We start from the raw sequence: 15,170 nt of genomic DNA on the forward strand, positions 1-15,170 counted from the left end.
AATATGAAACATAGTTCGGCTGTGGTGTTTCGTCAACTCTCTCAACGGGAACACAAATTCCACGAATGCTACAGAATGAGTCCAGAGAGTTTCCACTTTTTCGAGCTACTGGTATCCATTATCCTGAGAAGCAGGGCACAAATTTTCAACTTGATGTTTCTCTTGTTGCGAAGGTAAGATGGTGAAAGAGAGCGAGTGACGTTAAAAACACCACCATGAAAAGTTTATTTTCAGTAAGACGACATAGTGTGCCACTTTATTTACTGAAGTACATATACAAATAATGGTTCAAAATTAAAAAGCTACAACTGTTCTGTATCGTAAGGTAGAACGTGATGCAGCTTCAGATGTAATCACAAGAAATGCCGCATCTGAAGTTAGATCAGTCGCCATCGATGTTGTTGTAGTGACTGGTGAATTCTGTGTGCAAATAATATAGTTTACCGACTGTAGACAAACTTTATTCCAAGATGCATGTTTAAATGTACTGAAACTGGGGCTTGCTCAATTTGTATGCCAGCAGTTGACGCTTTCCGAATCTCAGATAGGGGCTCCTCCCATGAGGTAGTTTGTATAATATGATTAACATTTTACAATCACAGACCAGGGCCTTAGATTTGTTATGCGAATATGAAATTACAGCAATGAAAATAAGGAGATGCACAGATTCCACAGCAAGTCCTTACCTGGTTCTCTGATTTCGGCTACTTTCTTCCTCCACGCCCAAGATTGCCCCAGCTGCCACTGACTACGATTTCATTGTGTAATCTCATAGATAAGGGCTTTTCCAACTGTTGTTGTTGTGGTCTTCAGTCCTGAGACTGGTTTGATGCAGCTCTCCATGCTACTCTATCCTGTGCGAGCTTTTTCATCTCCCAGTACCTACTGCAACCTACATCCTTCTGAATCTGCTTAGTGTATTCATCTCTTGGTCTCCCTCTACGATTTTTACCCTCCACGCTGCCCTCCAATACTAAATTGGTGATCCCTTGATGCCTCAGAACATGTCCTACCAACCGATCCCTTCTTCTGGTCAAGTTGTGCCACAAACTTCTCTTCTCCCCAATCCTATTCAATACTTCCTCATTAGTTATGTGATCTACCCATCTAATCTTCAGCATTCTTCTGTAGCACCACATTTCGAAAGCTTCTATTCTCTTCTTGTCCAAACTATTTATCGTCCATGTTTCACTTCCATACATGGCTACACTCCATACGAATACTTTCAGAAATGACTTCCTGACACTTAAATCAATACTGGATGTTAACAAATTTCTCTTCTTCAGAAACGCTTTCCTTGCCACCATTGCCAGCCTACATTTTATATCCTCTCTACTTCGACCATCATCAGTTATTTTGCTCCCCAAATAGCAAAACTCCTTTACTACTTTAAGTGCCTCATTTCCTAATCTAATTCCCTCAGCATCACCCGACTTAATTAGACTACATTCCATTATCCTTGTTTTGCTTTTGTTGATGTTCATCTTATATCCTCCTTTCAAGACACTGTCCATTCCATTCAACTGCTCTTCCAAGTCCTTTGCTGTCTCTGACAGAATTACAATGTCATCGGCGAACCTCAAAGTTTTTATTTCTTCTCCATGAATTTTAATACCTACTCCGAATTTTTCTTTTGTTTCCTTTACTGCTTGCTCAATATACAGATTGAACAACAAGGGGGAGAGGCTACAACCCTGTCTTACTCCCTTCCCAACCACTGCTTCCCTTTCATGTCCCTCGACTCTTATAACTGCCATCTGGTTTCTGTACAAATTGTGAATAGCCTTTCGCTCCCTGTATTTTACCCCTGCCACCTTTAGAATTTGAAAGAGAGTATTCCAGTCAACATTGTCAAAAGCTTTCTCCAAGTCTACAAATGCTAGAAACGTAGGTTTGCCTTTCCTTAATCTTTCTTCTAAGATAAGTCGTAAGGTCAGTATTGCCTCACGTGTTCCAGTGTTTCTACGGAATCCAAACTGATCTTCCCCGAGGTTGGCTTCTACTAGTTTTTCCATTCGTCTGTAAAGAATTCGTGTTAGTATTTTGCAGCTGTGACTTATTAAGCTGATAGTTCGGTAATTTTCACATCTGTCAACAGCTGCTTTCTTTGGGATTGGAATTATTATATTCTTCTTGAAATCTGAGGGTATTTCGCCTGTTTCATACATCTTGCTCACCAGATGGTAGAGTTTTGTCAGGACTGGCTCTCCCACGGCCGTCAGTAGTTCCAATGGAATATTGTCTACTCCGGGGGCCTTGTTTCGACTCAGGTCTTTCAGTGCTCTGTCAAACTCTTCACGCAGTATCATATCTCCCATTTCATCTTCATCTACATCCTCTTCCATTTCCATAATATTGTCCTCAAGTACATCGCCCTTGTATAGACCCTCTATATACTCCTTCCACCTTTCTGCTTTCCCTTCTTTGCTTAGAACTGGGTTTCCATCTGAGCTCTTGATATTCATACAAGTCGTTCTCTTATCTCCAAAGGTCTCTTTAATTTTCCTGTAGGCGGTATCTATCTTACCCCTAGTGAGATAGGCCTCTACATCCTTACATTTGTCCTCTAGCCATCCCTGCTTAGCCATTTTGTACTTCCTGTCGATCTCATTTTTGAGACGTTTGTATTCCTTTTTGCCTGTTTCACTTACTGCATTTTTATATTTTCTCCTTTCATCAATTAAATTCAATATTTCTTCTGTTACCCAAGAATTTCTACTAGCCCTAGTCTTTTTACCTACTTGATCCTCTGCTGCCATCACTACTTCATCCCTCAGAGCTACCCATTCTTCTTCTACTGTATTTATTTCCCCCATTCCTGTCAATTGCTCCCTTATGCTCTCCCTGAATCTCTGTACAACCTCTGCTTCTTTTAGTTTATCCAGGTCCCATCTCCTTAAATTCCCACCTTTTTGCAGTTTCTTCAGTTTTAATCTACAGGTCATAACCAATAGATCGTGGTCAGAATCCACATCTGCCCCTGGAAATGTCTTACAATTTAAAACCTGGTTCCTAAATCTCTGTCTTACCATTATATAATCTATCTGATACCTTTTAGTATCTCCAGGGTTCTTCCATGTATACAACCTTCTTTCATGATTCTTAAACCAAGTGTTAGTTATGATTATGTTGTGCTCTGTGCAAAATTCGACCAGGCGGCTTCCTCTTTCATTTCTGTCCCCCAATCCATATTCACCTACTACGTTTCCTTCTCTCCCTTTTCCTACACTCGAATTCCAACTATCTGTACGAAAAAAATTATCTTCTAACAGTTCTCCCGTGTGAAGATGTCTTTCAAACTTGAAAGCACGCGTACGAATGAATGCTTCGGCTGGTATCGGCAGCACACGAAAAAGAGAAACACAAGGCAGCTCCACACACTGCGGCACGCGGCCGCGGCTTAGAGTGTGCCGTCGTAACTCGTTCGGCGGAACATCAAAACGGATTATCAAGCTGTGATATCAGACTACAAGATGTGAAAAAATAATTTTTTACCGAATAGTTACCTCAAAACCGAATGACAGAGACTCACGCATGTAACCCAAAACAGTAAATTTTAATTTTTTACGCGAAAAGTAAAACCGTACTGAGAAACTGGCTATAGATGTGTATGTAGTTTTTTTCATTTACTTAAAACACTTTTTAAGCACGTCAGATGGCATGAAATTTCCCTTTCCATACATCGGACAGTACGAGTTGCGTGGAGCGACCAGCACTCCGTGTTGCGCCGTTCGAAGCGATGGAGATACGTATCGCTGCCGTCCCACTGTGAACCAGTTAAGTCGCTTCCATTGTTTCCTTGCGCTCCGCCGATGCAGGCTGCTTCTGTGTCTCATCGCTTGTTGGGTCGCATGTCGCATTGCCTCAGTGGCAGCCACGCCTGAGAGTAACCGATCGGGGAGATAAAGCACACACCATGCACTAGAGAAGCATAAGCCAAACTCTCAGTACGTCCTTTAAGAAAAAGTCAGCAGGTTGGAGGAAAGGAAGGAAGATTAGGATATAACATTCCGACTATTATGAGATCATTAGAGACAGAGCACTCCGTATTTTATGGACTATAAGACACTACGGGCTATAAACGCACCTTAATTTTTAAGCATTTTTTTAATTTTTACCATTTTTATTATTAGACTGCAATGCCAGACTAGAAAAAATTCTTAGTTTATAAAACTGAACTGACCCTTAAGATCCCTGAAAATCGTCATCTGAACTTTCTTCTTCTTCTTCTTCTTCTTCTTCTTCACCGTCGTCGTCATCGTTGTCCATATATAATGTGGTCGTCTCTGCCATCGAGAGTTTTACTCACGCCGCACTTTTTGGAAAATTTAACAATAATATCTTCTCTCACTAACACCACGACTGTTTTATCCACTGACTCGTTTGATTGTACGTCGTTTTAAAGCTCCCCTCGGCGTAAATTCATCTTGGGTTTCTTCCATTATCCATTTGTTCTATTCCTCTCTCATATACAGTTTAAATTGTTTACATCATGAGTTTACAGTTACGAAGACATGTCTTCCCAGCATAACAGCAAGCCCTGTATTTCCCTGTCTCAGCTCCTTTTTCACAGAATTTTTCAAATGACCGCTAAGCTGATCCAACACAAGAACAGAACTCTTCTTCAATAAACCATCTTTCCTTCTCTCTCACACTTTGTTAATCCATAATTTCATAGCAGCTTCGTCCATCGAACCCTTATCATATACGTGAAAACCACCTTCTGGAGGTATTTTTAGGAGGTTTTGGCATTACTTTGCACTTGAAAATGATCATTGGATTAAGTTTAGTACCGTCAGCACTACGTGAAAGAACAACAATGTAGCGCATTTTTTCATGTTCACTTGTTTTTATAGTTAGTTTTAGCACCTTCCATGGCAACGGCTCTGTTATTTTGGCCCTTATTCGCTATTTGACTTAGTTCCACACTGGTTTTCTGTCGATGTTGAATAGTAAAGCGATGAAAAAATGTTTTCCCTTCATATTCCTGTGGCATTTTCTGAGATATTTTGGTTTTGGTACGCATGCTAAGTCCATGAACACGGAAGTTAGCGCCAGCAGCCAACATAGCGCTGCAGCGGATGATAATGGCCTCCCCTCAGGAGATAAAGCGAGGCTTTTACGGGGACAAGCTTCCGCGGAGGAAATATTGGGAAAATGACTCAAATAAACACTCGTAAGCTATCGCTACAATGGAACTTATTAGGATTACAGCCACCTAAATGTTTTTGATGCACTGTTGGTTTTATAGTGTTACCTGGTTTTCGGCTTACAAGACCATCTTCAGACGTTTACTGACTATTGTCGCCAAAGAAGTTACAATGTTTGTAAACAACATTGGAAAAGAACTTCCACATCTAGACTGAAGCAGAAACGCACAGTAAATAACATCTTGGACAGTTGAATAGCAAAAAAATATAAAAGGAATAAACAGGAAGAACTTTAACACAAAACTGGAACAGCAAGCCTACATAACAGTTTGTTATTAAAGATAACCAATAAAATAAAATTTGTTCTTGACAATGTTATTTCAGGAAGTATAAAACATGAAGAGTGATACACAAACCAATTAAAAGAAAAAATTATCAATGTAACTGTAGAATAGGCCTATATGACGAACTTAAACATTATCAATAAGATAAACAGAAGTGAATAAATGCAGGAAAATGTAGGAGTGCGGAGGGAACACACAGCAAATGCCATCTTTGAGAATGTGGTGTTACTGAATTTTAAAAAGTCATTTTTATATAAAATAACCAACAGGAAAAAAAACAATTCGAGATTGGCGGGCTAGTAAAGAACTTCAAAAAATGAGGAAGCCTAAATGTACAAATACAGGACTGAATGCAAAATGGTCAAAACTAGAAGGAAACCTATTGGAATGGATTCCAGGACATCGTCAGAATGGCATTGGAATTAATACAAAAATGATTCACATAAACGCTCGTAAGCTATCGCTACAGTGGAACTTATCAGACTTTAAGTGTGGAGTTGGTTGGTGCTACAGTTTTATGAGTTTAACAATATACAAGTGTAAACGGAACAAACAGGGAAAACATTAACATTATTCTCAAAACTGTGCCTATGTAACAATTTGCATTAAATAAATGATACAAGTAAAAGAAAAACAGTACTTGATGAGACAATTTCTAGACATTTAAATACGGAAAGTAATAAAAGTACCCGTTAAAGGAAGACTTAACAATTGTAATTACAGTCTGTATTATTACACAGACAATTTCAATAAAATAAAAGAATTCAATGAATACAGGAAAATGGGGGTATACGTAGAAACAGAGAGTATGAAAAGTAATGAAAAACGAAGAGGATTTCGTGAAGTTTAGAAGAGGAGAAGCAGGAAGCTGTGTCTGGTCATGTAAGGTTAGATCTGGACGGTGATCTAGATGTTTGTTAATTTCCAGGGCTTCCAGCATGTTGAGTTTTACGCCTTTGTTTGCTAAGTGAAGGATTTGGGAGTCTGCTGGTAGTTGTGGCCCTTATGCGATACATGCTCAGCAAAGGTGGAGTCAGAATTTTGCAACCTCCAGCTGCGTTCATGTTCAGTCAGCCTAGTTGCTATGTCTCTGCCTGACTGACCAATGTAAATCTTGTCACAATCAGAAAAGATAATTTTATATACCCCACTGTTGGCTAATACCTGGATCTTATCTTTGGTATTGATAATACACTGTGCTGTGGTGTTCTCAACATTGTAGGAAAGTCTATAAATACAGGATTTCAGTGTTTTTGCTACGATCTGCGATACCTCTCCTAGATATGGTAATGTACACCACTTCTTGCAAACAGTGGAAGGGGCAGCAGATGGGATATGGAGGACAGGTATAATGCAAGATGTGGTCAATCAGTACTGAGCTGTAGCCGTCGGTTGAGGCAATGAATTTTATTGTATCTAGTTCTGCTTTAAAATCAGATGTGAACATTAGAACTTTTCATTTGCTATATTGTTGTTCTACTAAAAACCGACGGAAGATACAGTTTCTGCTAGATCTTACATCGACACTTTCATCTAGACGATTACTCTGCAAGTCCTTCTCCAAAGGCCTCCTTAATTTTCTGATAGACGGCAGAATATCGACTAGAAAAAAAGTATATGTGGTGTGTATTGAAGAACAGGTACTTCGGGAGAACTCTCGTATTATTGGAACATGAGACTTATTGCAATATTACCAGCAGCATCATCATAATTATAGCAAATATTTTAACGAAAAGTCTGTTTTGTCACAAAGTTCATTCGTAGTTGATGTCTGTTGCACCAAGGATCTAAATATTCGCCTACATGAGGCGAATAGGTTTGTAATAGTTACACAGATGAAGAAACGAAAATGGGAGTAAAAAATTACGAAAAAGTATAGTCATTCAACCTATGCGAATATGGGATCCGTGAAATTTCTATCACCTTACGTTAGGGAATTTTCTTCGGTAGGTATTACACTACACATAACGCTGGAATTTAAAATAATAAGACAAAAACCAAAAAATTCTGTTTTATTTCTCTTTTGGATGCCTATTAACAAATTAAATTTAACGTTTCTGTCACAGCTGAAAACATCTTAAAAATCTATAAAAAATGTATTTTTTCCATTATTCTGAGGAGACACTTATTTTTTTATTATTTCTCTATTAATTTGGATCCTTGTTTTTCCATATATAGGGAGTAGACTACCATTTGCAGTTTTATTCTGTTAGAAGGTTCTCTTCAGATGTACCCCGTCGTCGCAGCAATAGGCGTTGCCGTTTATCTCTGCATAAATCGAGATGCTTCATGGACTACTCGCCTGCCTTGTTTCAAAGGAAACCTGCGACCCTGCGTATGCGAAAAACTATATGAATGCTCTGACAGAAATACTGGTCTGTAAAAACGATATATCTTATTTGTCCTGTTACGGTCTATGGCAGGATGATGGCGACTTACTGTCCCTATTGGTTCTAAGCAATGTCTGGATAATAGCTGTGATAAGCAACATTATTTTGGCTCTAAAATTGTATTAATGAAATATAGCGGTTAACCAGAAAAGTGAAAAGTTGTTAAAAAGCTAGAAGACTCGTTCTTGTCATGGGTGTTGTAGGCATGATCAATAATTGTACACGATGTTCCGTGTAAGGTCGGAACGTCTAACAATGAAGCAAGAAGAGTTTCTAGCAAGCAGACGATAGCACGTATTTCTCAACGAAGGGAAATCTTCAGACGTAAAAATAACCTCAAGCATATCCCTAGGAATGTTGTAGGACCATTACTTTTCACAGTATGTATAAATTAACTAGTGAATAATGTCGAAAGTTCCACGAGGCTTTTCGCGGATGGTAGCGTTGTATGTAGAACAGTCGCAACGTTAGAAATTTGTAGCAAAATGAAGGAAGACCTGGAGAGGCTCGGCACTTGGTAAAGAATTGACAAAGTGCCTCTCATTATAAACAAATGTAATAAACTGCTCATAAATATGGGGAAATATCCATTATTGTATGGTTACACGATTGCTGAATAACACTGGAAGCATTTACATTCTCAAAATATCCATGAGCTTGTGTACAGAGCAATTTGAAGAGGAGCGACCACGTAAAACTCAGCGCAGGCAAGGAAGATATCAGACAGATATTCATTGGAAGGATCCTCAGGAAATACAGTCCACCAAAAAAGGAAGTAGCTTACAAAACCGTCGCTCAACCATTCTTATAGTATTGCTCGCCAGTATGGGTTCCGTACCAAATAGGACTTATAGAAGAAATAGATGCGATCCAAAGAAGAATGGCATGTTTCGTTGCAGATTCACGTAGTAAGCACAAAAGCATCACGAACATGCCCAACCAACTCCATTGGCAGACGATGGAAGAGAGGCGTTCTGCACCAGGCTGTGGTTTACTGTTGAAGTTCATAGGGCGTACATTCGTTAAAGGATCAGTCAGTATAGTGCTCCCCCTGCTTCCTGCTACTTAGCTCTCGGGAAGAGATTATGAAGATAAAATTAGGCAGATTCGAACTCACTCGGGGGCTTATGGAGAATCACTCTTCGTGCGAACCACTCGCATCTGGAACAGGAAAAGGGAGAAAAAATGGTTCAAATGGCTCTGAGCACTATGGGACTTAACATCTTAGGTCATCAGTCCCCTAGAACTTAGAACTACTTAAACGTAACTAACCTAAGGACATCACACACATCCATGCCCGAGGCAGGATTCGAACCTGCGACCGTAGCAGTCCCGCGGTTCCAGACTGCAGCGCCTAGAACCGCACGGCCACCACGAGAAGTGATAGTATTACACAAAGACCCTTCGCTACATACCGTAAAGAGGCTTGCGAAGCAAAGATGTATATATAAAAGATTATCGACTGGTGATAGTACACATACGGACGAGCATGTGTGATAATGGTTGTAACTTTATTCCAACCGAGACGGTCTTTTAAAAAGTTGAGTATTTTATTTACATTTGCGAATCTTGAAAAGAGGAATGCACTGAAATATAACACTTGGCGAAATTATTTAGTCAAATTTTCCGAAAAAAGGATCAAAAAGGGCGACATCTGAAGCCAAAATGAGCCAGCACAGCGCAGTTCCAGCTCGTTATGCAATGTTGACGTATCCGTGGAAGTCAAACTACGGTGCCTTGGCACAGTTTGGCTTCGCATTTAGCACTTTTTCCAACTATTTTAGGCAAAGTTGCTTTGCACACGTTGATATTCTTTCGGTATGACATGTTTCACAAAGATTTTGAGAAAACGTCTTACTCGATTGCAAAAACGTATGTATTAACAGCTCTTGAGAAACAATGCATTTATTAGCTTTATATTAATATACTCAAGAATATACTCATTAATGCTGCAGTTTCCACCAGACTTCTTCAGACTGATTGCAAATTCAGAATTGAAAGAATATTCAGCCAACGAGTTTCCATGGCACAAAGCTATTCAGTTCAACCTCAGACAAAGTTTCCAGATTCCTGAACTGGGAAAAGGAAGTATACCTAAACCATCTTTCCTTTTCTGGTGAGGTTGTACTACTTGCGTCTAGGGCTGAGAAGTATTAATAATGAATGTAAGAATCTCAAGCAGCAAACGGGTCTGAAAACCAATTATAGTATAAGGATAACATATATATCGAAACCACCGAAACTAAAATTTACAAATTAACAATGAAGTCACGGTCAACCAGTTGATGAGGTTGCATAATTAGGGGGGCTGGGGAGAATGAGGAGATGGACAGTAAAAAATAAATAACAAGAACACCAAAAGCGGCCAGGAGCGTTTTTGGTAAGGTAAATAGCCTCAAAGCAAATCTTCCTCATCTTTCTGAAAGTGAATGTTTAAAATCAGTGTGTATTATCACTTGTTCAAAAATGGTTCAAATGGCTCTAAGCACTATTGGACTTAACATTTGAGGTCATCAGTCCTCTAGACTTAGAACTACTAAAACTTAGCTAACTTAAGTACATCACACACATCCATGCCCGAGGCAGCATTCGAACCTGCGACCGTAGCAGCAACGCGGTTCCGGACTGAAGCGCCTAGAACCGCTCGGTTACAAGGCTGGCTATCACTTCCTACTCACAGCAGCGAGACACAGTCATATACGAGAAAGACGGGGAAAAAATGATCAATTGGCACGCTGAAGTGAAAAACGTAATTATCTACGTCTACGTACATACCCCGCAAGCCTCCATAACGTAATGGATGAGAATACTTTGTACCAATGCTGCTCATTCTCTATCCTGTTCCACTCGCAAATGGAGCAACAGAAAAACGGCTATCTACACGTATTTACTACCCCTAATGTCTGTTATCTGCTCTTCGCTGCTCTTATGGCAAATGTACGTTGGTGGCAGTAGAATCGTTCTGCAGTCACCCTTAAATGACGGTTCTCTAAATTTTCTCAACATCATTCTGCGAAAAGAGCGTAGATTTCTCTCCAGGCGTTCCTATCTGAGTTCACGAAGCATCTCAGTAACACGTGTCGTTCGAACCTACCGGTAACAAATCTGATTTCACGTTTCAGAATTTCTTCGATATCTTCCTCTAATTCGACCTGGTGACGATCCCAAACACTCGAGTAATACTAAAGAAAGGGTCGTATTTTTGTTCTACGAGCGGTCTCCTTCATACAGTATGTGATCAAAAGTATCCGGACGCCCTAAAAACATACGTTTTTCACATTAGGTGCATTGTGCTCCCACCTACTGCCAGGTACTCCATATCAGCGACCTCAGTAGTCATTAGACATCGTGAGAGAGCAGAATGAGACACTCTGCGGAACTCACGGACTTCGAACGTGGTCAGGTGATTGGGTATCACTCGTGTCGTACGTCTGTACGCAAGATTTCCACACTCCTAAACATCCCTAGGTCCACTGTTTACGATGTGATAGTGAAATGGAAACGTGAAGGGACACGTACAGCACAAAAGCGTACAGGCCGACCTCGTCTGTTGACTGACAGATACCGCCGACAGTTGAAGAGGGTCGTGATGTGTAATAGGCAGACATCTCTTCAGACTATCACCCAGGAATTCCAAACTGCATCAGAATCCACTGCAAGTACTATGACAGTTAGGCGGGAGGTGAGAAAACTTGGATTTCATGGTCGAGCGGCTGCTCAGAAGCAACCCGTCACGTCGGTAAATGCCAAACGACGCCTTGCTTGGTGTAAGGAGCGTAAACATTGGACGATTCAACAGTAGAAAAACGTTGTGTGGCGTGACGAATCACGGTACGCAATGTGGCGATCCGATGGCAGGGTGTGGGTATGGCGAATGCCCGGTAAACGTCATCTGCCAGCGTGTGTAGTCCCAACAGTGAAATTCGGAGGCGGTGGTGTTATGGTGTGGTCGTGTTTTTCATGGAGGGGGCTTGCACCCCTTGTTGTTTTGCGTGGAACTATCGCAGCACAGGCCTACATTGATGTTTTAAGCACCTTGTTCCTCTCCACTGTTGAAGAGCAATTTGGAGATGGCGATTGCATCTTCCAACACTATCGAGCACCTGTTCATAATGCACGGCCAGTGGCGGAGTGGTTACACGAAAATAACATCCCTTAATGGACCGGCGTGCACAGTGTCCTGACCTGATTGCTATAAAACACCTTTGGGATGTTTTGGAACGCCGACTTTGCGCCCGGCCTCACCGACCAACATAGATACCTCTTCTCAGTGCAGCACTCCGTGAAGAATGGGCTGTCATTCCCAAAGAAACCTTTCAGCACCTGATTGAACGTATGCCTGCGAGAGTGGGCGCTGTCATCAAGGCTAAGGGTGAGCCAACACCGTATTGAACCCCAGCATTACCGATGGAGGTCGCCACGAACTTTTAAGTCATTTTCAGCCAGGTGTCCGGATACTCTTGATCACGTAGTGTAGAGGAGGTACACTTTCCTAAAATCATCCCAAAAAACATAGTCGACCGGTCGCCTTTCCTACTACCGAACTTACGTGTTCTTTCCATTTCATATCGCTTTGCAACGTTACGCCTAGATATCCAATCGATGTGCCTACGTCAAGTAGCACACTATTAATACGGCATTCGAACGTCACATGATTGATTTTCCTACTCGTCTGCATTAACGTACATTATCCTATATGTAGCACAAGCTGCCACTTATCACACTGAAGATAAAAATTCCGTCTAAGTCATACTGTATCCTCCAACAGCCATTTAACGACGACACCACAGCGACATCGGCTGCTTACGCTATCCGTCAGATCGTTGATGTATATAGATAGAGAATGTCCTGTTACACTTCCGTGGGGCATCCATGAAGACACCCTTGTCTCTGGGCATTCATAGTGATGGGTTCTACACTACTGGCCATTAAAATTGCTACACCAAGAAGAAATGCAGATGATAAATGGGTATTCATTGGACAAATATATTATACTATAACTTACATGTGATTACATTTTCGCGCAATTTGGGTGCTTAGATCCTGAGAAATCAGTATCCAGAACAACCACCTCTGGCCTTAATAACGGCCTTGATACGCCTGGGCATTGAGTCAAACAGAGCTTGGATGGCGTTTACAGGTACAGCTGCCCATGCAGCTTCAACACGATAACACAGTTCATCAAGAGTAGTGACTGCCGTATTGTGACGAGCCAGTTGCTCGGCCACCATTGAGCAGACGTTTTCAATTGGTGAGAGATCTGGAGAATGTGCTGGCCAGGGCATCAGTCGAACATTTTCTGTATCCAGAAAGGCCCGTACAGGACCTGCAACATGCGATCGTGCATTATCCTGCTGAAATGCGGGGTTTCACAGAGATCGAATGAAGGTTAGAGCCACGGGTAGTAACACATCTGAAATGTAGCGTCCACTGTTCAAAGTGCCGTCAATGCGAACAAGAGGTAACAGAGACGTGTAATAATGGCACCCCATACCATCACGCTGGGTGATACGCCAATGTGCGTTTATCGCGATGTCGCCAAACGCGGATGCGACCATCATGATGCTGTAAACAGAACCTGGATTCATCCGAAAAAATGACGTTTTGCCATTCGTCCACCCAGGTTCGTCGTTGAGTACACCATCGCAGGCGCTCCTGTCTGTGATGCAGCGTCAAGGGTAACCACAGCCGTGGTCTCTGAGGTGATAGTCCATGCTGCTGTAAACGTCGTCGAACTGTTCGTGCAGGTGGTTTTTGTCTTGCAAACGTCACCATCTGTTGACTCAGGGATCGAGACATGGCTGCACGATCCGTTACAGCCATGCGGATAAGATGCCTGTCATCTCGACTGCTAGTGAGTGATACGAGGCCGTTGGGATCGAGCACGGCGTTCCGTATTACCCTCCTGAACCCACCTATTCCATATTCTGCTAATAGTCATTGGATCTTGACCAATGCGAGCAGCAGTGTCGTGATACGATAAACTGCAATCGCGATAGGCTACAATCCGACCCTTATCAAAGTCGGAAACGTGATGGGACGCATTTCTCCTCCTTACGCAAGGCATCACAACAACGTTTCAACAGGCAACGCCGATCAACTGCTGTTTGTGTATGAGAAATCGGTTGGAAACTTTCCTCATGTCAACACTTTGTAGGTGTTACCACCAGCGCCAGCCTTGTGTAAATGCTCTGACGCGTTAATCATTTGCATATCACAGCATCTTCTTCCTGTCGGTTAAATTTCGCGTCTGTAGCACGTCATCTTCGTGGTGTAGCTTTTTTAGTAGCCAGTAGTGTATTACTTAAGGAATACTAGCCATTGACAAACTATTCTGTATGCTGGAACCTTCGTTAATAGTTTGCAGCGGGGCAGTGAGACTCCGTGTAAAACGCTTTCCGAAAATTTAGGAATAGGGAGTGTCCTTGTTGCTCTTTATCCATGGCTGGCAGAATATCGTGCGAGAAAAAGGCAATATGCAATGAAAATCCGATGGGGTTAATAGGGCATGTAGTCAGGTGAAAGTGTGTTAGACGCAGCAAGGGAGAAGCTCTTTGCCGTGTTCCAAGACATAAGGAAAGAACGAGACGATGACCTAGTGGAAGATGGGTCAGTGAGATTAGTAAACATCCGGGAGCAACATGGATCCGTAATGGATGCAAAATTCGAGAAGAGTTCTTTGTCTAACAGTGGGTGGCAGACCGCTGATAGTAATGATTGTGATGAAAAGTGTTCCATTGCTTGCTTGCACACAAACGGGTGAGTGCAAGTGTGTATCTGTGTGGTTGAGTTGGCGAGCGGGGAGGGGGGGGGGGGGAGTGGGATAGAGAGAGAGAGAGAGAGAGAGAGAGAGAGAGAGAGAGAGGGAGATGACTGAGGAAAGATTCCACTGACAAAGAGATGAGAGTTGTCAGGCGATGTACAGTTGCCTTGAACTGCCCAATTAACGCGTTTCCTTGTTTCTGTTCGCAGCTGCGGCGTAACATCGCGGACGTCAGACAACCACATCACGATGACCATTACCTGCTAAGGTGGCTCAGAGGTAAGTCAGTGTACTCTATCAGAATGGCAGTACACAAGAAACTAAACTTTTGTCTCCATAATTAATAGCCTAAAACAGTGCGAGTACCTCGGAGAAGATCAGCGACACACTGTGGCCTCAGAGCTCTTCTGATTTCCAAAAATTAGGCAAAAAATACAAAAATAAGTTATCCAAGGAAACGAAACTGCTGAGAAAGTGCTGAAATTTATTGGTATCTCAGCAATTTTGTACCAAATTATCCAAT

At 41.7% G+C, this 15,170-nt stretch overlaps 1 protein-coding gene across 1 annotated transcript in view; it reads left to right on the top strand.

Annotated features, from left to right (window-relative positions):
- LOC124754405 (SEC14-like protein 2) overlaps positions 1–15,170 on the top strand; it is a 306,366-nt gene that overhangs the window by 126,874 nt on the left and 164,322 nt on the right. Inside the window, exon 2 of the mRNA XM_047249026.1 lies at positions 14,857–14,926. Coding sequence (XP_047104982.1) covers positions 14,857–14,926 — 70 coding nt within the window. The remainder of the gene's footprint in view (positions 1–14,856; positions 14,927–15,170) is intronic.

The sequence above is a fragment of the Schistocerca piceifrons genome, chromosome 1 (genome assembly GCF_021461385.2).
Source record: "Schistocerca piceifrons isolate TAMUIC-IGC-003096 chromosome 1, iqSchPice1.1, whole genome shotgun sequence".
NCBI lineage: Eukaryota > Metazoa > Arthropoda > Insecta > Orthoptera > Acrididae > Schistocerca > Schistocerca piceifrons.